The sequence below is a fragment of the Cynocephalus volans genome, chromosome 3, assembly GCF_027409185.1.
Source record: "Cynocephalus volans isolate mCynVol1 chromosome 3, mCynVol1.pri, whole genome shotgun sequence".
In the NCBI taxonomy this organism is placed as follows: Eukaryota; Metazoa; Chordata; class Mammalia; order Dermoptera; family Cynocephalidae; genus Cynocephalus; species Cynocephalus volans.
The window spans coordinates 182,032,270-182,054,667 of record NC_084462.1 but is presented as its reverse complement, the minus strand read 5'-3'; the positions used below and the strand labels follow the sequence as shown (position 1 = coordinate 182,054,667).

At 40.8% G+C, this 22,398-nt stretch overlaps 1 protein-coding gene across 1 annotated transcript in view; it reads right to left on the bottom strand.

Moving 5' to 3' along the window:
- Nucleotides 1-15,723: 15,723 nt before the first annotated feature.
- RCOR1 (REST corepressor 1) overlaps nucleotides 15,724-22,398 on the bottom strand; it is a 121,983-nt gene continuing 115,308 nt past the window's right edge. Inside the window, exon 12 of the mRNA XM_063090932.1 lies at nucleotides 15,724-20,036. Within this exon, the coding sequence (XP_062947002.1) occupies nucleotides 19,995-20,036 (42 nt within the window). The 3' untranslated portion in view covers nucleotides 15,724-19,994. The remainder of the gene's footprint in view (nucleotides 20,037-22,398) is intronic.

Below are 22,398 nucleotides of genomic sequence, written 5' to 3'. Positions count from 1 at the left end.
CCAGCTTTAAAAAAAAAAAAAGAACAATCTTTTCATCCTGGATTTATTGAGGTATAATTGACAAATAAAAATTGTACATATTTAAGGTGTACAATGTGATGATTTGATATACGTACACATTGTTAATTTACTTGATTTTAACCAAGTACTTAATGTAAATTTAATTTTAACTTACCTGTTACCAAAATCAAGTAAATTAACTCATCCATCATTTCATAGTTATCTTCTTTACGTGGTGAGAACATTTAAGAACTACTCTCAGCAAATTTCAAATACGCACTACAATACAGTATTAATAATTATAGCCACCACGCTATACATTACGTGCCTAGAATTTATTCATCATGTTTGTACCTTTTGACCGACATCTCCCCAATACCCCCATTCCCCAGCCCCTGACAACCAGCATTCTACTCTCTGCTTCTATGAATTTGACTTTTTTAGATTCCACACATAAGTGAGATCATACTCATACAGTATTTTTCTGTCTGGCTTATTTCATTTAGAATGTTTTCCAGACTCATCCATGTTGTTTCCTATTGCAGGATTTCCACTTTTTTTTTTAAAAGAATGAATAATATTCCAGTGTGTGGGTGTATAACATTTTATTTACCCATTCATCCGTCAGCGGACACAAGTCGTTTCAGTATCCTGACTGCTGTGAATAATGCTGCAATGAACTTGGGGTGCAGATATCTCTATAAAACACTAACTTCATTTTCTTTGGATGTTTATACCAAAGCAGAATTGCTACATCATATGGAAGATCTATTTTTAATTTTTTGAGGAATCTCCATACTGTTTTCTATAATGGCTCTACCAATTAACATTGCCCCAGTGTACAAGGGTTCCCTTTTCTCCACTCCCTAGCAAACACTGGTCATCTCTTGTCTTTTTAATAATAGCCATTTTGACAGATGTGAGGTGATATCTCATTGTGGTTTTAATTTGAATTTCCATAGTAATTAGTAATATTAAGCATTTTTTCATGTACTTGTTGGCCATTTGCACGTCTTCTTTAGAGAGATGTATATTCAGGTCCTTTGTCTATTTTTAAATTAGTTTATTTGATTTTTTGTTACTGAATTACATGAGCACCTTGTATATTTTGGATATCAACCCCTTATTGGATGCATGGTTGGCAAATATTGTGATTCCATAGGTTGTCTCTGCATTCCATTGTTTCCTTTATTGTGAAGCTTCTTATTTTGATGCAATCAGGCTTGTCTAATTTTGCTTTTGTTACCCGTGTTTTTGGGGTCATAGCCAAAGAATTATTGCCCGACCAATGTCAAAACGTTTCTCCCCTATGTTCTCTTCTAGTAGTTTTACAGTTTCAGACCTTATGTTCAAGTCTTTAATCCATTTTGAGTTGCGTTTTGTACATGTGAAGTAAGTATCCAATTCCATTCTTCTGCATGTGGACATTCTATTTTCTCAACACCGTTTATTAAAAGACTACCCTTTCCCCATTATGTGTTCTTGGCACCTTTGTTGAAGATTAGTTGGCCATAAATGCATGAATTTATTTCTAGGCTCTTTATTTTGAAAATGGCCTATGTGTGCTAATGAGTATTCTGATGCTGTTTGATGGAATGTTCTGTGTAACTCTGTTAGGTTGACTTGGTCTACAGTACTATTTAAGTCTGCTGTTTCCTTATTGATTTTCTGTCTGGATGATCTACACAATGTTAAAGTGGGTTATTGAAATCCTTTACTATTACTGTAATTGCTATTTTCTCCTTCAGTTCTATTAATATTTGCTTAACATATTTAGGTTCTCCAGTGTTGGGTACATGTATTTTTGCACTTGTTATTATCCTCTGATGAATTGACTCCTTTATCATTATATAATGACCTTCTTTGTGTCTTGTGAGTTTTTGACTTAAAATCTATTTTGTCTAAGTATAGTAACCCCTTCTCTCTTTTGGTTACTTTTTGCCTGGAATCTTTTTCCATCCCTTCATTTCCAAGCTGTATGTGTCCTCCATCCTAAATTGAGTCTCTTGTAGGCAGCATATTGTTGGATATTTAAAAAAATATCAATGAGCCATTCTATTTTTTTTTATTAAATAATTTATTTCATTTACATTTAAAGCAATTGCTGATCGCTAAGAACTTACTATTACCATTTTGTTAATTATTTCCTGACTATTTTGTAGTTCTTTTGCTCCTTTCTTCCTCTTGCTGCCTTCTTCTTTGATTTGTTTTTTTTTTTTTTTCTTTTTATAGTGGTGTGATTTGATTTTTTTTCTCTTTATCTTTTGTTTATCTGCTAGAGGTTTTTTCTTTGTGGTTGCCATGGGGCTTACATAAAACATCTTATAACAGTTTTTTAACTTGATAACAAGTTAACTTTGACCACATACAAAAACTCTACACTTTCACTTATCCCTCTCCCAATTTGTTTTTGATATCACAACGTACATCTCTTCATATTGTATATCCATTAACATATTATTGTAGCTATAGTTATTTTTAATCTTTGTCCTTTAACTTCTATACTACAATTAAAAGTGATTTACCCACCACCATTACACTATTAGAGTGTTCTGAATTTGATTATACACTTACCTATACCAGTGAGTTTTATACAGTCATGCGTCACTTAACAATGGGGATAAATTCTAAGAAATACGTTATTAGGCAATTTTTTCATTGTATGATAATAGAGGGTGCTTACACAAATGTAGACAATATAACCTAGTACCCATCTAGGTATATGGTATAGCTTATTGCTCCTACATAAGTAATACGCTGCACTACAACATTAAGATAGCTATGACCTCACTAGGTGATAGGAATTTTTCAGCTCCATTATAATCTTATGGGACCAACATCATACACGCAGCTCATCATTGACCAAAAACCACATTAGGCAGCACATAACTGTATTTTTATGTTTGCATGTTACTAATTAGCATCTTTTTGTCTCAACTTGAAGAACTCACTTTAGCCTTTCTTGTAATCAGGTCCAGTGGTGATAAACTCCTTCAGCTTTTGTTTGTCTGGGAAGTCATTATCGCCACATCATAGCTGAAGAAAAGCTTTGCCAGGTGTAGTATTCTTGGTTGGCACATTTTTTTGGTTGTTGTTCAGCACTTTGAATATATTATTCCATTCTATCCTGGCCTGCAAGGTTTCTGCTGAGAAATACACTTACAGCTTTATCAGAATTACCTTGTATGTGATTTTTTTTTTTTTTTTTTGGCTGCTTTCGAAATTCTCTTTATTTTTGACTTCTGATAATTTGATTATAATGTGTCTAGGTGTAGTGGATTGAATTATATCCCCCCCCCAAATTCACTGAAGCTTGAACTGTGTCCCCCAAGTTTTATGTATTAGAAACTCTTATGTATTAGAAACTGTGACTGTTGAGACGGTGGGAAGTACTATTATGGTAATCAAAAGGTGAAGCCTTGAAGAGGTGATTGGATTGTAGGACCATTCAGTAGTGAATGGATTTAAAATGGTGGTCAGGGGTGTGGTTCTGAAAGCTAAAAAAAAAAAGAGAGTCTGTCTTTCTCTCTGTACTCTCTGCTTCCACCATCTTGCAATGTGAGACCCCTGGGTCACTGTTGCCACCACCAGATGGACTTTGGACTTTCCAGCCTCAGAAACTATAAGCAATAAATTTCATTTTCTTTATAAATCACCCAGTTCAGTGTACTTTGTGATAAGCAACAATAATGGACTAATACACTAGGTATAATCTGTCTTGGGTTGGTCTTATTTGTGAATTCTTGAACTCCATATCCCTCTCAAGATTTGGGAAGAATTCAGCCATTATTTTTTAAAATAAGCTCTCTGCCTCTTTCTCTCTTTTTTTCCCAGTGAAACTGCTGTAATGTGCATATTAGTTTGATTGGTTGTATCCCATAAATCCTGTAACCTTCCTTCACTTTTTCACTTTTTAAAAACATCTTTTCTCTCCCACTGGATAATTTCAAATGACCTGTATTTGAATTCACAGATACTATCTTCTGCTTGATCTAGTCTGCTGTTGAATATCTCTATTGCATTTCTCATTTCATTCATTGTAGTCTTCAGCACCACAATGTTTCATTCTTTATTATTTCTCTTTGTTGAACTTTTGTTCATGTATTGTTATGTTGACTTTGTTGAGTTGTCTATCTGTGTTCTCTTAAATATGTTAAGCCTCCTGAAAACAGTAATTCTGAATTCTTTGTCAGACACTTTGTAGATCTTCATTTCTTTGAGTTTAATTACTGGAAAATTAGTATTCCTTTAATGATGTCGTGTTTCCTTGATTTTTTCCTGCTCCTTGAAGTCTTGCATTGCTTTCTTTGCATTTGAAAAAGCAGTCACTTCCCTGAGTCTTCACTGACTGACTTTGAAACAGAAAGGCCTTGACTAGACAGCCTGCCTACGAATTCTGGAGTTTTCTCAGATTTTTTCTAAAGTATACAGTTGCTCCATTGCTCTTGTTCCCTGTTGGGGGAAGTCTTAGCATTATATGCTTTCTCCCAATCCAGCAATGGGATGGGAGATGAGAGCCCCCCATTTATTTTCCCTAGAGCAGTGCCCTGAACTGTTCAAGGTTATGTGGCCTCTCCCAATTAACCTGGCTGTTGGTAGGTGCTTGTGCACAATCTGCAGAAGCTTGCATATTCCACCTGTGGGGATGTATGTAGGGTGCCAGCTATGGTGGAGGTGAGGCATGTAGGGTACTAGTTTGCACATGAGATAGCTAGGGGGGAGATCTGCAGGTGATACACCCTACAAAGTTTGTGGGCAGGAATCTTAGTGGAGTCCATGGGGCAGTTACTAGAAACCATGGCCCTTTGTTAAATTGTGTCCCAATTGCTGTGACCCCATGCCCACTTTCCCTGCTCTTAGCTGCCACCAGAATATTCATCCATGCCAATCCCCTCAGTGTTCTGGGTGGGGCAAGAAAAAAGTGGGACACTCAGGCAATGTCCTTGATGGCTGGGGAATCAGGCACTCACTACATTCTTGCTTTGCCCCTTCAGAGCAACTGCAGGCTGAGGGGCTCTCTCTTGGCAACAATAAGTGCCAACTTGGTGGACGGTTAACTTATGTAACGTGAAACTGTTCTTATCCTCATCAAGGCATCTATTTTAAGATTTTTTTCTACCTATCCATTGGACTGCCCAAAGGCCACAGGTATTCTTGTCCAAGGGTGGTTGTGAAAATTGGTATTTCTGTGGGCTAAAGAAACTTCTGTTCTGTTTCTAAGAGCTACAAACTTCTATTCTGCCACTTTCCTGATGTCACTGTGGTGGGGCATGTGGATAACAGAGGAAACTACATGTGGGGTCGAAGACAGGGAGTATATGGGAAATCTCTGTATTTTATTCTCAATTTTGCTGTAAACCTGAAGCATCTCTAAACAATTAAAGTCCTAAAATGGGTGTATTTTATTGAATATAAATTATATCTCAATAAAAGTAATTCAAAAAGAAAAACATCTGAATTTTGTTCAATATGTCTCAAAGAATACTTCACAGGAGGTATTGTGTACTTCCTATTGCAGGAGCATCTTGAGGTGCAGTGTTCTCCATCTCTCTCTTTTTAGCTGCTGTTATTTATTTATAAATTGTTTCTTATTATGGTAAAGTACACATAACATAAAATTTACCATCTTTACCATTTTTAAGTGGTTTTTAGTTTTTTGAAAAACCTCCATACCATTTTCCATAATGGCAGTACTAATTTACAACAATGTAAAATAACAGTTCCCTTTCTTCTGCATTCTCACCAACACATTTTTCATAGTTTGAAAAAAGCCATTCTAACAGACGTAAGGTGATAATTCATTGTGGTTTTAATTTGCACTTCCCTAATGATTAGTGATGCTGAGCATTTTTTCATGTACCAGTTGGCCATTTGTATGTCTCTTTTGAGAAATGTCTGTTTGCCCATTTTTAATTGGGTTATTTGTTTTCTTGCTATTGAAAATATCTGTTTATAGCTCCGTCCTCAACCCTTTCAGTTCTTGGTGTCACAAGATTACATCTTTATACATTGTGTATCCAAAAACATAAACTAATAATTGCGTTTTATTTAATGCACCAACCTCTTAAATTACATAAAAAACAAAATGTGGAGGTAAAGACCGAATTTTCAATACTACTAGCTTTAGACTGATAATTTTTAAAAATGCATTCATCTCTAAAATCATGTAGAAAACAAAAACTGGAGTTACAAACCATTACTGCAATTAATAATAACTTTTATAATTGGCCATATACTTACCTTACTGAGGTCATTATTTCTCCATATGGCTTTGAGTTACTCTCTAGTGTCCTTTTATTTTACCCTGCAGGACTCCCTTAAGCATTTCTCGCAGGGCAGGTCTAGTTGTAACAAATCCCTTCAGCTTTTGTTTATCTGGGGATGTCTTAATTTCTCCCTCACTTTTGAAGAACAGTTTTGCCAGAAATAGGCTTCTTAGTTGACAGGTTTCTTTTGTTCCTGATTTTGATTTTTTCACTTTTAATATATCAGCCCACTGCCTGCTGATATAAAATCTGCTGATTACCTTTTTTTAGGAATTCTTGTTACATGACAAATTGCTTCTCTCTTGCTGCCTTCAAGATTCTTTCTCAGCTTTCAATGGTTTGATTATAACATGTCTTGGTGTAGATTTTGAGATCATCAGGTATGTTCATCTTCTTGCATATTTACATTCATATCTTTCATCAAATTTGAGAAGTTCTGGGTCACTGTTGCTTCAAATAATCTCTCTGATTCTCCCCCTTTCTTCTTCGGAAACCCCCATAAGGAATACGCTGGTCCACTTGATTGTGTCCCACAGATATCTTAGGCTGTCTTCAATCTTTTTTCTTTCTGTTCCCCCAACTCATTAATTTCCATTGTCCTATCTTCACATTCTTCTCATTCTTTCTTGTGACTCTTCAAATCTACTTTGAATTTCTTTAGTGAAATTTTCATTTCAGTTCTTGTACTTTTCAGCTCAACAATTTCCTTTTGGTTTCTTTTTAGGTCCCCTCTCTTTATTGGCATTTCATGTTGTTCGTACATTTTCTTGACTTTCTCCATGTCTTCCTTAACTTCTTTGAGCATCTTTAAGACAGTTGTTTAAGTACCTTTGTCTAGTAGGTCCACCACTGTGTCTTTCTCTGGGACAGTTTCTAATTTTGTTTCCTTCCTTTGAATGGGCCATACTTTATACCTTTTGTTTGCAGACCTTGTGATTTTTTGTTGAACTGGACGTTTGACTCTAATAATGTGGCAACTTTGGTAATCATTCTTTCTCTTCCCCAGGGTTGTCTCATTTATGTTTTTGTTTTAATTGTTGTAGATTGCAACAATGCCGAGGATCACCCTGAGGTGTAAATTAAGGTCTTTTCAGGTCTTTTCTGAGCCTGAGTATTATTTCCTTGAGCATGCATGGTCACTTTCTAATTTCCCCCATATATGTAGTTTTTTTGTTTTTGGCAGCTGGCCAGTAAGGTGCAGTTGCTTTTGAATGTAAAGTTGTCTGGTTTCCAAAAGGGAAAAAAGAGAAAAATGAATGAGTGACTGGAAAAAAAAAAAAAAAAAAAAAAGGGCATGGGCTTTTTAAACCCCCTCAATCTTTGATTCAGTCCTTCCAGGGCTGGGGTTTTCCATATGGGTGTGCACACAACATTGGTTGTTCACCTCTGTATATGGACTTCCATGATCAGAAACAGCAATTAGCCATCAAAATCAAAACCTAGATCCTTGATATTTGGAGGACAGGGTCATTTTTGACCACCCTGGCTCCTGCAATCTGCTCCAGGAACAAGTGAGCAGTTGCCTGCCATAGGGCTTGGGGTTGGGTAGCTGCTACCTTGCTTTGAGCTGAAATTGATAGAAATTAACCACAATTTACAGTCTAAGCCTTCTCCTGGAAATTGCAAGGCTTCAATATACTCCAGAATTCCCAAATAGTAACATCAGACAGATTCTGTTAATACAATTATTGTCTAGATGGGGAGACAGATGCCTGATGCTTCTTACTCTGCCATCTTCCCAGAATCCTCTCTGAGGCGCAGGTTTTCATACAAAGGGTGGTGAGTTCAGGTTCAGTTTGATCTATTGTCAATTTCTCCACCAACATTTTATCTAATGGTTTTAGCAGCCTTTGATGATCTGTTACCAGATCCACTTCATAATCAGCTGCAATTTGGTAATTTTCTAGTTAGGTCATATCCCATGTTAGCTGTATTAACTGGAATTCTCTTATAAAGAACTTTTCCCCTCAGTGATTTGATTATCCTGAAATAGGTTGGATACATGTGATATCCTCTAATCTCCTCTAATAGTGATCAATGGGCAATTTTTAAAAAAATTATCATTATATACTTTTGGATTCTTGTATTTGCTGTGTATCAGTCAGTCATTATTCTTTCAATAGCAAATTGTTCCATGTCAGGCCAGGGGGAGGCCCATTATGTTGGCTCTCGAGTACTTTAGACATTACTCCATTATTTTGGCTGTTTCTTTAGTCTTTGGCAGAAGATTCCCAGGTTCTTCTTATACACTTCCTCTCATATCTTAAGTCAGTCACTTCTCCAAAGATCCTTGGTTCCTTTTAGTGGGAAATGGCAGAGACAATTCAGGCTTAGAGGTGGGAATGTAGAAAGGGCAGGTCCACATCCCAATCTGGGTCATGCTGCACCCACCTGGAACATGCCAGCCTCTGCCTTTGTGTCTCACCTCCAGGGCCTCCCTTCTCACCTGCCAAAAAGCCTTGGACCCATTCACTAGCTATACCTATCAGGTGCCAAAACTAAGCTCACAGATGGATCATGACCCCCAGCACATTGGGCTTGCTCTCTTGATGTCAAACCGATAGATTACTGACAAAGCCTTCCTAGACTCCACACAGGGAAGGCATCTCTGGGCTGAGATGGGATGAGGCCTATGATTATCTTCTGGCTCATCCTAGCACCTTGGGTCTTAATGATCACCCTAGTTTCGCCAACTAATCTAATAAATAGGAAACCTGCAGTTATCTAGCTTCCTTGGATGTTTCCACTTTGTCTCCCCCATTGGAATTTATACTCCTTAAAGGCAAGGACTCTATCTTAAAGTGCTCACCACTCTTCCAGTGCTACACTGCAGGGGCTTAAGAAATACTTGACAACCAAATGAATCCAAGGCACTGGCTGCAGCAGAGCTGGTGAAGTCCCACCTCCCATCCACTTAGCAGCAGCCATGGAAGCTGGGCCCAGTGGGAAGAGTTCTGTCTCAAAGCCAGCTCACCAGGGTCTCCAGCCCAACCCTCCACTTAAGAGCTGAGTGACCTTGAGCAAGTCACTTTGACTCTCTGGCCTCAGTTGCCTCCATTGAAAAGTGGGGGCCTGCCTATTTAACAATGCAGAGTAGTCCCCAGCGTCAGAGCCATAATGGTAAGAGATTGTCAGTGTTACTGAGTGGACTAGAATAGTGGGTGCAGGAAGAAAACAGCTTGTTAGTTTCACTAATTTTGCACATACCACTTACAAATGGTACATGTATGTAAGTTATAAATGAATACACATATACTGAGAGTGCTTGGTCAATAAATTATTGGTAAGATTATGCTACTCTAAACACTTGAAGATCACTCACTGGTCTAGGGGGTAAGACGGAGATGGGTGTTTAAGAAGGGAAGTGAGGGCTTGGTTTGAAGGCTAATGAGCTGCGGAAAGCTCAGCTCTTATCCCACCCCACAGGACGTGCCAGCAACACCCCACCAAGACTTGTCTTTATAAAATAACGGGTCAGCCATTTATCAAGCACCATTCCATGCAAGGCAACTGGGCTTGACTGAAGCTTTTATCTACACTACCTGAGCTAAGCTCCCTATCCTTTAAAATTCCTATGGTCCCTGCTTTACAGATGAGCAAACAGGCCTAGAGAGGCTGAGGGGGTGAGCAAGATCACAAACGATTTCATAACAGAGGACTTGAGTCAACTTCCTGGAGTCTGAACAGAGAGGCACAGAGTGGAGTAGAGGATCGGGCGCTTAAAGTCATGACTCTGGCCTTTGCTAGTTATGCAACTTGGGCAAGACACGTTTCTCTTCAGTCTTGGTTTCCTCTTCTATAAAACAGGGTTAATGATAGTCCCCACTTGTAAGGTTGCCATGAGGATTAAATGAAATAATGCACATTCAGTGCTTACAGGGCAAGGCAATTTTCAATAAACTAAACAATTATTACTAAAACTCACAAGTAATTTGCTATATACATGATTATCTACAATAGAAGACATACTTGTTGCCAAATTTATTCACTTAAGTGCTTTAAGCCACCATACTCAAAATAACTGTTATGCAAAAAGTCTCTGTACAAGGACCACGTGGCCCCTCCTTGCTTCTCCTTGGGGCTGAATGCTTGCAAACAAAGCTGCTCTCGAACAGAAAGACCTGCATCTGCCCAGACCTGAGGCAAGGGGGTTTCTGAGGAAAACTAATGCTGGAGATGCACGTGGGGAGGTTCAGCCTGCATTGTGTCATCTGATCCTCAAATAGTCTCCCCTGACTCGGCCAATGGGGACAGCCTGAAGAGGAGGCCTTCAGGAGCAGGCCCTCAAAGTACCACTCTCACCCTGGCCCGCCCAGTCTGCAGTGCCTGCAGCGGAATCTGTCCTAAATTCTTCCAGCAGCAATGAACATTCACTAGGCATCTGCCATGGTAGGGCACCAGGCTGGTGCATGAGTCAACAAAGAACCACACAAAATCCTAACACCTTCCATTGGATGATGAGAAAACAGAGCCCCATCTTGATTGCAAGAGGCCATGCTGCTGAACACTTCTTGCCTGGGCTGGCTGCTGCTCCTTCAACTATCACCTGCTCTGGGATCCTTCCCCAAGACTGCCCCATGCAGAGCGATCCCTTCCCATTTCCCACGCAGTTCTGAGCACTCCCAGCCTGTGTCTCAGCGGAAGGCGTCTGCTCAGCTTGTCCAGGTTAGAATTCATTTGCTTACATGTATTAGCCAGCCAACTCTCCACTGATGGGGGGCACGGGAAGCAGAGGGGAGCAGTGAAAAATGGACCAGAGGCACAGGACCTGAAAACCAGAATCCAGAATCCAACCTCACTTAAAATCTATGCTCAAGAGATCTTTAATCTGAACGTTTCTTTTCCCAATACTTTGGCAAGAAATATCTAAATAGCAGATAGCTCAACAAACATGCAAAGGGCCCAGAAAATCCAAAATCTTAACTAATCCCTCTCTAGATGCCCAGGAATTGGCAGCTGTGAATCCTACTCCCTGGGAGTTGATCAGAAGCCATAATGAAGCCTTTTATCCTTAAGCACAAGGGCTGACAGACATTTTATTTTTCCTCCTCAATGCACCCAATCCCCCCACTGCTTTTTTAACAAGCAGTTATGTACTTATTATACCTAGCTCTGGGCACCAAGATGAAATGACAGTCCTAACCTCAAGGAACTCATAGTCTAGTGGGCTGAAAGGCTTATAACACCTCAGATCAAAATGTGCAATTATCACAGTGTTAGAAGGGTGTGGGGTTCGCACCAGATGGAAGGAGAAACTGGTGTAACCTCTATGGAAGACAACTGAACAGGATGAGTCAAATGTAAAAACGAACCTTTTTTTTTCTTTTGGCAGCTCGCTGGAACAAGGATCGAACCCTGGACCTTGAACAGATCTTTTAATCCAGAAATTCCAATCCTACGTATTTATTCTACAGTTACACTGGCATGTAGACAAAATGACATAGGTTATTTCCAATTTGATGATATGACAAATGATGCTTCCAGACCCATGAATTGATAACCGTATCAATAAATCGTTACAGCCATAATAGAATATCATGAAACCCATACAAAGGAATGATGCAACTTTACGCACACGTGCTGGTATGGAAAGACTAATATATTAATGTGTCAAGTGAAAAAAGCAAGGTACAGAACAACGTAGAGTATGTTACTTGCATGGAAAAAAAAGATTACAGTTTGCATGTGTGCGTGCACCTGTGCATGCCTGCAAATGCACTGACAGCTCTTCAAGGATGTGTGAGGAACTGGTAGCAATGGTTGCCTATGGAGAAGCTGGGTGGTCAGAGGACAGGGATGGAGAAGTTACTTTTTACTCTATGTCTTTTATACGAGGTACATTAGTTACCTATTTAAAGATAAAATAAAATTTTAAAATCACTTCTTTATAGTTAGTATAAAGAGGTAAGTGCAGAAAGAGATGTAAGTGGTAAAAGCCCTGTGAATTATTCCCTCTGCTGAAGACAGGGGTGTTGGAGGTTAACGGGAACTTCACAGAGATAGAAAGGACATTCAGGGCCGAGCCCGTGGCACACTTGGGAGAGTGCGGCGCTGCAAGCGCAGCGAAGCTCCCGCCACAGGTTCGGATCCTATATAGGAATGGCCAGTGCACTCACTGGCTGAGTGCCGGTCACGAAAAAGACAAAAAAAAAAAAAAAAAAAGGAAAGGACATTCAGCCTATGGGGTGGTGCCAAGCAGAAGGGGAAGGCATGTCATCAGGGAAAAGCCCATGAAAACATCCCTGAAATCGGAAGGTTATATGCCTTTAATAGAATGAAAGGCTGTGCCTTTTTCTATTAGACACATAAAGCACTTTCAGCAGGAAAGGACCCTGACTACGCTTGGTGGGTGGGGAGTGGGTGAGAAAGGAAAGAGAAATGTTGAGGGTTAGAGACAGATGCGTTAGGAGGCTATGGCTCCAACCTAGGCCAGAGAGTGCTCACTCGTCATTGGCAGTAGTAACGGAGGAATTTCAGAGGTGGGTGATGCAATGTTTCTGGTTTGGTGACCAGACACAAAGCAGCACCATGCACCAAGGAGGTGAACTCAGTAAAGAAGCAGAGGGAAGGACACGTCACTTTGATGTTCCGATGGACATGGGAATGGAGTGGCCCAGCAGCCGCTGAGCTCCAGGGGATGGGGGTTCCAGGTGAGTGCTGTCTCAGTCTACAGGTGCTAATGGAACGCCTGGGGAAGTGGTGAGATGGCCCAATGGAGGGAGAGCTGAAAGAAGTGGAAGCCAATGGTTGCATCAAGGCCTGCAACTGTGTTCCTCCTTCTGGAACAAAAGGAAAGTGTACTTGAGGGGCAGCCCTGGGGGACTGATTCCATCTAGCCTAGGACCAAAGAGTAAGTCAGGATCACCAATGAGCTAGTCTTGGCCCAAATGATGCCAAGCGTGAAGCAGCTGCAGAGAGCAATAAGCGCAGTGTCTGCCATGCTGAGAAGGCAATCCCACAACGGGGAATGTCTCTCACGTCTCTAGCTTCCCAGAGTTGCCTAGCACAGCACACACAACATGGGAAGCAGCACACGGAGCGACAGAGAAAAGGAGCCGTGAGCATTCGCAGCAGCCCGCCACTCCTCTTCCTAGTACACGCGTTCTTTGGATGGAAGTCACGAGGGGGTGCCGTGAAAAACTGGGAGCTCCACAATGATATTAATACTGCCTTTCTTGGGCCGAGCCCGTGGCGCACTTGGTAGAGTGCTGCGCTGGCAGTGCGGCGACGCTCCCGCCGCGGGTTCGGATCCTATATAAGACTGACCGGTGCACTCACTAGCTGAGTGCCGGTCACGAAAAAAACGACAAAAAAAAAAAAAAAAAATACTGCCTTTCCTGCACTATCAGTAAAGTGCTCTCCAAAGCCTCTCTTCAACCGGTTACCAAGGCTCGGACAGGCCTGGTGAAGAGATTCTTCTCACCTGTGTGCTGTCTTGGCCTAGATTCCACCAGAGAGCAGAGCCTGAGATGAGGGTTGTGGGTACTACAATTTGATTTTGAAAGTGATCCCAGGAAACAGAAGTGGGGGACCAGGAAAAGTGAGACAAGGAAGGACAAATGATACAGGTGCATTTTTGAGTTGGTCACCACCATGGGCCACTGAGGTGGAGGCCCTGTGGAACTGCCTCAGAATTGCTGTCTGTGGCACAACAGGGAGGGCCCTCGCATTCCCAGAGGCCTCCCCTGGTGACTGAACTTCCTCCCCCTTCTGGGCTTTGTGGCCCTGAACGCCCACATCAGAGCGCTGACAGCCACACCTGCCGGAAGCCAGGGCTGTAACAAGGGCCAAGATTATTTGAGGAGAGGCAAAGAGGTGACTTGAATACACCTATAAACAGGTGTCTTTTCCCCATAGTATGGAGGAAGGGGGACCAGACCCAGGGTCCTCATGTGTTTTTGATTTCGGGACCCATGACCTGTCTCCTACCCAATCCTAATCTATGCCTCTATACACACTCTAGTCTATGTCGGTCTTTGAAAGGGCCTTTCCCTCAACACCTCTGTAACTTCCTCCTCTTCCTACCCTTAGCAATCGCCTGAGATTATTCTAAGTCAATAAAGTCCAAGACCAGGGCTGGCCTGTGGCTCACTCGCGAGAGTGCGGTGCTGATAACACCAAGGTCATGGGTTAGGATCCCATATAGGGATGGCCTGTTAGCTCACTGGCTGAATGTGGTGCTGACAACACCAAGCCAAGGGTTAAGATCCCCCTTACTGGTCATCTTTTATAAATAAATAAATAAATAAATAAATAAATAAATAAATAAATAAATAAAAATAAATAAATAAAGTTCAAGCCCAAATGACATCTAAAAAAATTACCCATCCTAGCAAACACACCAGTCTGGTGGCATCTTGGCAGTGGGCTACCTTCTCTGGCCTCCCTTCTCCTCTAGCTCTGGGCAGCAAAGCCCAGGGTCTGCTCTACACTTGTTCCCTCTTGTTCTACACCACAAGTCATCCCCACAAGTCACAGACTGAGGTCTCAGAGCCTTGGGCCTCCTCTCATAGGAGCCACTCTCAGGTCTCATCCAAGGACACTATCTTTTCTACAGGATTGGCTCTAGAACACTCTCTGAAGATACAAGACAGCTGAGACCTTTCTCCCAGATACTCCTGTAGCAGTTGGTACACTCCCTGCGGCACTAACAGCTATCACCTGGAGTACATGGCTCAGTTTTCTCTACTAGATTATAAGCTCTGAGAAGGCTAGACCCTGTCATACTTCTACAACCCTTCTACACTATGCAAAGTCATACACATAGGGGAACCCCATCTACCTATTTCAAATTTTGTTTGAGGCAACACCACAGTTGGAAATTATGTTTTTATAGTAGTTATTTAACAAATCCTACGTTCCAGCTAAAAAAGGGGAGACCACAGCAACTGCGATGCCGCCAGCGAGTGCTAACAGTGTTCTTCATGCTACTCAGAGAGGGGCTGAGACTCGTGCTCATGTCTACTCTGGGCTGACCAGAGGCCACAGAGATAGTAGCCTTGCCTCTTCATTGCTATGGTCCAGGGGCTGTACAGAGGCCAGTCTCTAGGGGTCAAGTCAAAGTCTATTCAAGCTGAAAAAAGAACTGCTAATGGGGGAAAAAAATTTTGTTTTACTGGAACCTTCACATTTAAGTCCTCAACTACCGCAAACTTTATGAACTCATGCACCTCAGTTTGATCCCAACAATAAGATTATTCTGTATAAAAAAGAACATAGTTGAGGTAGAGCTAAAGGCTAAAACAAAAGGCATCCCTGGCTGTGTGTTTCCACAGGGTCTAATTCTGGGGAAATTACAAATTCAGAAACCCCAAGTCCTGCTCAAAAGGCAAGAAAAGAACCCCGCTCTGTATTAAGGTAGGGTGTTGCTTTGATGGAGAGTGGGGGGTGCAGAAAATTGTTCTGTTCCATATTTTATTACATCAATGGCTTGAAAATGTTTATTTAAGTTCAGCAAATATTGGAAATAGAAAAATGAATTCTGCAGAATTTCACAAATTTTCCAATTTCCACTAACAGATGTTATCATTCGATGGCTAAGCAATTATAATGCTATGAACATTCACAATGAATGTGCTGAAATAGAAAACAGGCAAAGAAAGACATTAAAATATTACTTACAACAGCATTATTACAACATATTTTCTTTAAAATTCCAACTTGGATTTTATCACTTCAAAAGATATACAGCATTTCCATTATATTTGCAAACTTAACCTTATACATCTTTTAAAATCTCGAAAAAATTTTAAGCAATCTAAAAAGCACTTAGCAAAGTTGATAAGTCTACATAATGGAATACTATCCACTCCAGTATAAATTGTTGTTTGAGGAGAAGGTGACTGTAAACACTCATTATTATACAACATGCATAGACTATAATGACCTTCCTTCTTCTGAATTGTAACATTACTGCAATTGTGCTTTACTACAATTAGGAAAAGCTGTAGAGATCCAGGGAGTGGCAGAAAGAGCATTGCACAAGATCACTAGACTCAGGTTACCTAACTACCTTGAATCAATTTGAGGCAAAGTTTCACTTGATAGTAAACTTGAATCCTGGTCACTAGATTTAGAAACAGGCTAGACAAGAAAGAAAAGGAGGCTCTCGTTTGAGTTGGCTCCATCTTTCCTTTGCTCACATAAAAGCAGGGGTCCAGTTAGTGTAATGCACTGTTTGGCTTCTTTTTGGTGTGCAATTATACCAATAGTACATCTGATATTTAGAAAGACAAAAATAGGGTATAGTTGAAATTTAAAGTGACAACAAGCACACTTATAGTGGTGTATGTATGATATTTGAGGGAACTTTATATAAACAGACTTAATTAGTCTGTTTAATTAACAACTGCTTAATTAGTCCACCACGGTAAGCTTTTAAAACTCAACCACTTTTTCATTTTTGTTTTTTGATTAGAGGTTTGTGACCATCAAAGGGTCTTATAGGCTAAAAACTATCAAAAACCATTTTGAGGAAGTGGTGTCTTGACAAACATACCAAGACGACATAGCAGGCATGCTACACCAACCTCTGGCTCCTGCCAACACCAGCACCTGGTTGTGTGCCACCACTAAGCTAATCAGCACAACTGAGGCATGGTTACTTCCTGGTTAAAAGAGCTATATTACAGAATTGATCACTGTTGCAGACCAGTCAACACAATATTCAAGTAACAAGGTGTTTAAATGAATAAGTGAAAAAAATTTTACCTAACACTTTACACATCTACATAAAATTAAATAAAACAAACTTTTAATGCATATGCAATACAATTTATATCTTTTAGGATTTCTAAACTAAAAGTTAAACTATTATTTGCGTCAATGATACTATATTTTGCACAATAACTTATACTTAGGAGAAATTTTCCACAAAAATATATATAATTATGACATTCACATTGATAATTTCGAAGAAGACAAAGCTTAAGTGAACATTCCATCTGAAGCAGTTATCACATCCCAAACACTACCTGCCAATGCACCTAAATCTTGATATGTTAAGAAGTCTTCACATAAATAAGACCAAACCACTTAGCTTTTAAAGCTAAGTGATTTCTTGCATTTATACCACTGCAAAGACAGTGTAGTGAAAAAAAGTTTAAAACACAGTGCTATCTTATGCATGAAACTACGACAAAGGTAGACAGGCAAAGACAACTACTTTTTTTCCCCTCTGTCAAATGAAAATGGCATGCCCTTTTCTCTCAGAGAGAAAGCCAAAATTCAGCTGCTGCGATCACAAGTATACCAACCAGCACAGTGACTGTTCTGGGCTGGAGGCCACTCAGTGCCAGGAACCACGTAAGGGGATAGTGCAGAATACAGATAAATGCCCGGCACTGCTGGTCTGCTTGCACACTACACAAGAATTAGCATCAAGCTTCCATGCATTGCAAGGAGGGATCAGTTCTTAAGGAAAATAGCCTGGGACTGAAGAGAGAAACACATCTATTGGCAGAGGGAGAAACCCACTGCAGCACTTGACTACTGCTTGTGTTAACAAGAAAGAGGTCTTGAAAGTAAGGAGAACCCAAAGCTTCACTTCGTGCCTTAGTGTCCCCTTAAAGTGATGTGCAAAACTTAGGCCAACTCCTTCCCATGTTTTTCCTGCCATCCTTCAATTACACAGCAGGCTTATGAGATAAAAACAAAAAGAAAGCCCTACCTCATTACTAGTGTTGTTTTGCTACCCCATCTCCAGGGAGGAACAGCAGGCTGTGCCTCCTCTAATGCTGTTTTCCACATGCTTTTATTTGACCAACCTGGCACAGGGACAAGGTGGTGAAAGCCGGGAAAGTCCCACTGTACTCCCCCTTTGAATGACCTTTCTCCAGACTTCTAAAAAAGAATGTATAGTTCCAAAAAAAACCTAGGTTTCTAGCTGACTCTCTTTCTAAAGAGAAAATCAACTGATTTAAAAAAAAAATTTTTAAAAGCAAGGTGCCTGGGAGTCAAAATACATCAAATTTTAATTGCATATTTTAAATTCTTAAGAATTCTGTTTATGCCTTAAAGCATCTGCATTTTTTTTTCTTTTTGGTATTGAAAGCAGAAAAATATATTTAAATGATGCAAACCACAACAACAGTAACAGCTACTCCAACACACTTAGCGCAGTCTGAGAGGCCGGGCTGGGAACAGGCAGGGTATGATGCAGTTTGACAGTCTGCTCCTCAGCAGCAGGCCTGTGGTCTGGTAAGAGAATGAAAGTGATTCCACAAGTCTCAGAACATTTATTGAAAAATTTTACTTGTTCCCAGTCCAACCAAAAGGTATTACATACCACTTTGTAGGTTGTTTCTTTTCATCGTGGTCTCACCAGACCAATGCATTGATCACTTCTCTGTCCTGTACTCTGATATTTAAAGAGAAGGATGGTGTTTGTGTGATCACATCAATACATGAAGGACACAAAAGGACATATGCAGTGACACATAAAAGGCCAGACATACCAAGAGAATGGGGAACAATGTGTGACTTTTATAACACCATCACCAGCTATCCTAATATCCTTTATTGAGCTAACCTGACATTTAAAATCTGTACTCTGTCTGCAGCAAGCTCTCCCTGTCTCCTAATCTCAGTGATGTCATCTTTGGCAAGCAATAAACTTTAAAGAAGAAATAAGACACTAAAACAGAAAAAGGATTGATAACATGGTTGCCAAAAGGAGAAGGCACCAATTCCAAATGTACAAGCACCAGGTACAGTGATACGGACCGAATCTCTTGGAGTTGGGTGGTTATGGTGGTAGGGAGGATCAGGAAAAGATGGGGTGGCACCCACCCTGGGATTACAATGTTGAAAGTTGAAGGCAGAAAGCGTTGAGGTCCACATTCCCTTTAAACTACTGTGTCCAGGGCCGGCCCCGTGGCTCACTCGGGAGAGTGCGGCGCTGGGAGCGCTGAGGCCGCGGGTTCGGATCCTATATAGGGATGGCCGGTGCACTCACTGGCTGAGCATGGAGCGGATGACACCGTGCCGAGGGTTACGACTCCCTTACCGGTCAGAAACAAACAAACAAACAAAAAAAACTACTGTGTCCAAAAAGAGTTGCTGTAAAGGAGCTTTTTACCACTTGGAAAGGGAGAAGGGAGAGATTTAAGCCAACTAAACTTATAAACCGTAATTATACCCAATGTTTAGGGAAATGTGAGTTGCATCAGGACGCTTGGCACGATAAAGGTTACAATGCTGTCTGCCAATATATTGTGATTTCCAATGAAGCATGATATCATTTAGGTGGTTGTCTTGGAAAAGAGCAAAAGAAACTTTCTAGAAGGCCAAAATCACAGTCACTCTGAAAATTACATTATGCACAAAGTAGAAACTGCAGGCCATGCAGGAACAGAGTCGTGCCTTCCGAGCAGACTACCTGTTCTGAAGCTGCTGACTGGGAAGAGCTGCCGTTGATGGGGCTCCGGGGCTCCGACTGGGGAGGTGGGTCCCAGAGTCACAGGAGGTGTGCAGGCAATGAGATTTCCCCAACACTTAGGCAGAGTGTGAGAGATGCAATGGAGCTCTCTGGGAAGTGGCGCCAACATGGAGGAACGAGCAAAGAATTAAGGCAGATGTAGCACAGGACTGGAAGTGTATATATGCCTTTTTGGTAATAGCTGCTTGTCCACAGGGATGTGATGCAGATGGCTAGTTGATGTCTTGTAATACCTGATATCCTGGATAACGTAGCAGTCCACACCAAGTGTTCAAAGCTGCCAGAGTTTCTCATGAGGCAGATGCATATCTGACGTCAAGAACAGAAGCAGCCTGAGGACAGAAGGGAAGACAGGGATGAAAGAGCAGGTAAACACCACAAACTGCTGACTCTGGTGTACCGAAAAGCAGAGGGTGCGATCCCACCCAACGTGTATAGCAAGCACAGTGCACTGCAAACACACATCCCTGTGGACAGCATAAAAGTATGGCCTCTAGAGCTGGATGTCTGGGGCTCAAATCCTGGCTCTGCTCCTTTCTAGTTGTATGACTTCGGGCAAGTTACCTTTTCTTTTTGAGCTTCAGTTTCCTCATCTGCAGAATATACACAACAATGATACCTATTTCACAGGATTAAGTAAAAACACCTGAACAGGGCATATTAATGCAGTGCTTGGCAAACAGTGAGGCTCAGGTATGTTAGCAGTCATGACTACCCTCACAGGTGCATGATTACCCTGGGGACGCTGTAGTAGCTGCCCCAGTCCACAGCAGCCTCGAGGTCCTGCTGGGATGCAGAAATACCTAAGATCGCAGGACCTTCCTGCAAAGCTACAAAGGCATTTCCTAACTCCCTTACCCAATTTATTTTATTTTACTTATTTTCTTGGTGGCTGGCCGGTACAGGGATCAAACCCTTGACCTTGGTGTTATCAGCACCACACTCTAACCAACTGAACTAACCAGCCAGCCCTCCCTTCTCACATTTTTCAAAATTGTCTTTCAGGCCCAAACCTAAAGTTTACATGGTGTCTTCCTGCTACTGCTACCCTCATGGTATCTCATTGCTAGGGAAACAACTGGGCTATAAATCCAAAATCTGAAAAGTGGCTGATCCTTCCACTGAAATCACATTTTAGAAGAGCTGTTGTTGGTTCAATCAGGAGATTTCTCCTCACTGGTAATATCCTCAATCATTCCAAACTTTTAAGTGAGAATCTTTCTCTCTAATCCAGTCGTTTTTAGCATCCCTCCATGCCCTTCCTTCAGTGCAAGGTTGGATGTGCACCCCTGCCCCAGTACCCAATGCTTGACCAACTTAAAGAGCTCTCAATCTCAAAAGCTCAAATCCCTTAAACGATTCTGCATTTTTAGCCCAGAAGGAAATAATCTGTAACTGACAGATTATGTTACTAGAACTTCTAGCAATTCTGATGTTCTGCTCCCTGTGTGTTCCACATAATAAATAAAATCTGAGGGCAGAGGGGACAGGCCGGCCACCAGGAGACATCTTTTTAAGCTGCTGGACTCCATGTGATAAATAAGAATGTGCAATTTTACAAACACTCCAATTTCTGAGCACTGACCGGACAGACAATTAAGCAGCATTCTAACAAGTTCCCTTAGGCCCCTGATGAACACAAAGAAGCAGCTGGTCATTACAGATTAACTTCCTTCTGCAAAATAACATATGAAGAACCAAAAACCAGGGTGGTGGGGGAGGGCTGGTTCCATAAGAAGCACAAAAAGAAAGGGTCTAAAGAAATAGAGAAGGAGGGGATCGGGAGGGAATGTTTTAAATAACGAAGGGAAAGAAAACCTTTTAAAGGTGATGTAAAGATTATACATTAAAGATTAGTTAGATAATACCATTCTCCTGTTTGTTTGTTTTTTGAAGAGAAGGCTGGGTAAACAAACACATGGAAGATTAAACATCAAAGAGAAACTAAGATTGCTGCTTGGTGGAAAAAGAAATTATATTGGTATTTTCAGTATAGTCAACATGATTAAGTGGACCACTAAGGGTAGACCTGTGCATTAAGAAAGAGAAGTAAAAAAGTACTTGACTTATCTGTTAGTAAATGAACCAGGCATAAAAGAATGAAGAAAAAACAATGCAAAAGAACTCATACCCTGTTGGTGGTGATTCTTGGATCTAAATTTACTATCACATTTTTTATGTATGCGCTCTGCTAACACAAGGTTTCATTAAATATGACGATGGAACACAGCCAGAGTTTCCTATTATTTCTGTGTCTAATAACCCTGGGAAGTTGGAAACACACATGGAAGAAAACTTGCAAATTCTAATGTTCCTTTCCTAGCAGCCCCATCATTTCAGAGCTTCCTAAAATGAGTTCAGGACTTCGAGGAAGTTAATTTGTTGTTAAAGGGGCAATTAGCACTGGGAGGAAAAATCACTCCTAAATGTTAAAAGCAATTTCATTTCACTCATAGGCTATTATGTTACAGGTTCTTGGGATGGACCACACATGCGGGTGACTCAAGGGTACAACTCACACTGGCAAAATTACAGACTTTATATACTTATTACAATGATTTTCTGGTAGAAGCCTCTAAAGAATCTAACAAAATGTTTCAACACTTTTATAACAGGCGGAAGTGCCTTGAGGCCCTTTTTCAAATTGGCACTGAAGCCCTGTATGAACTTGTGACAGCATGCTCTCAGGGGATG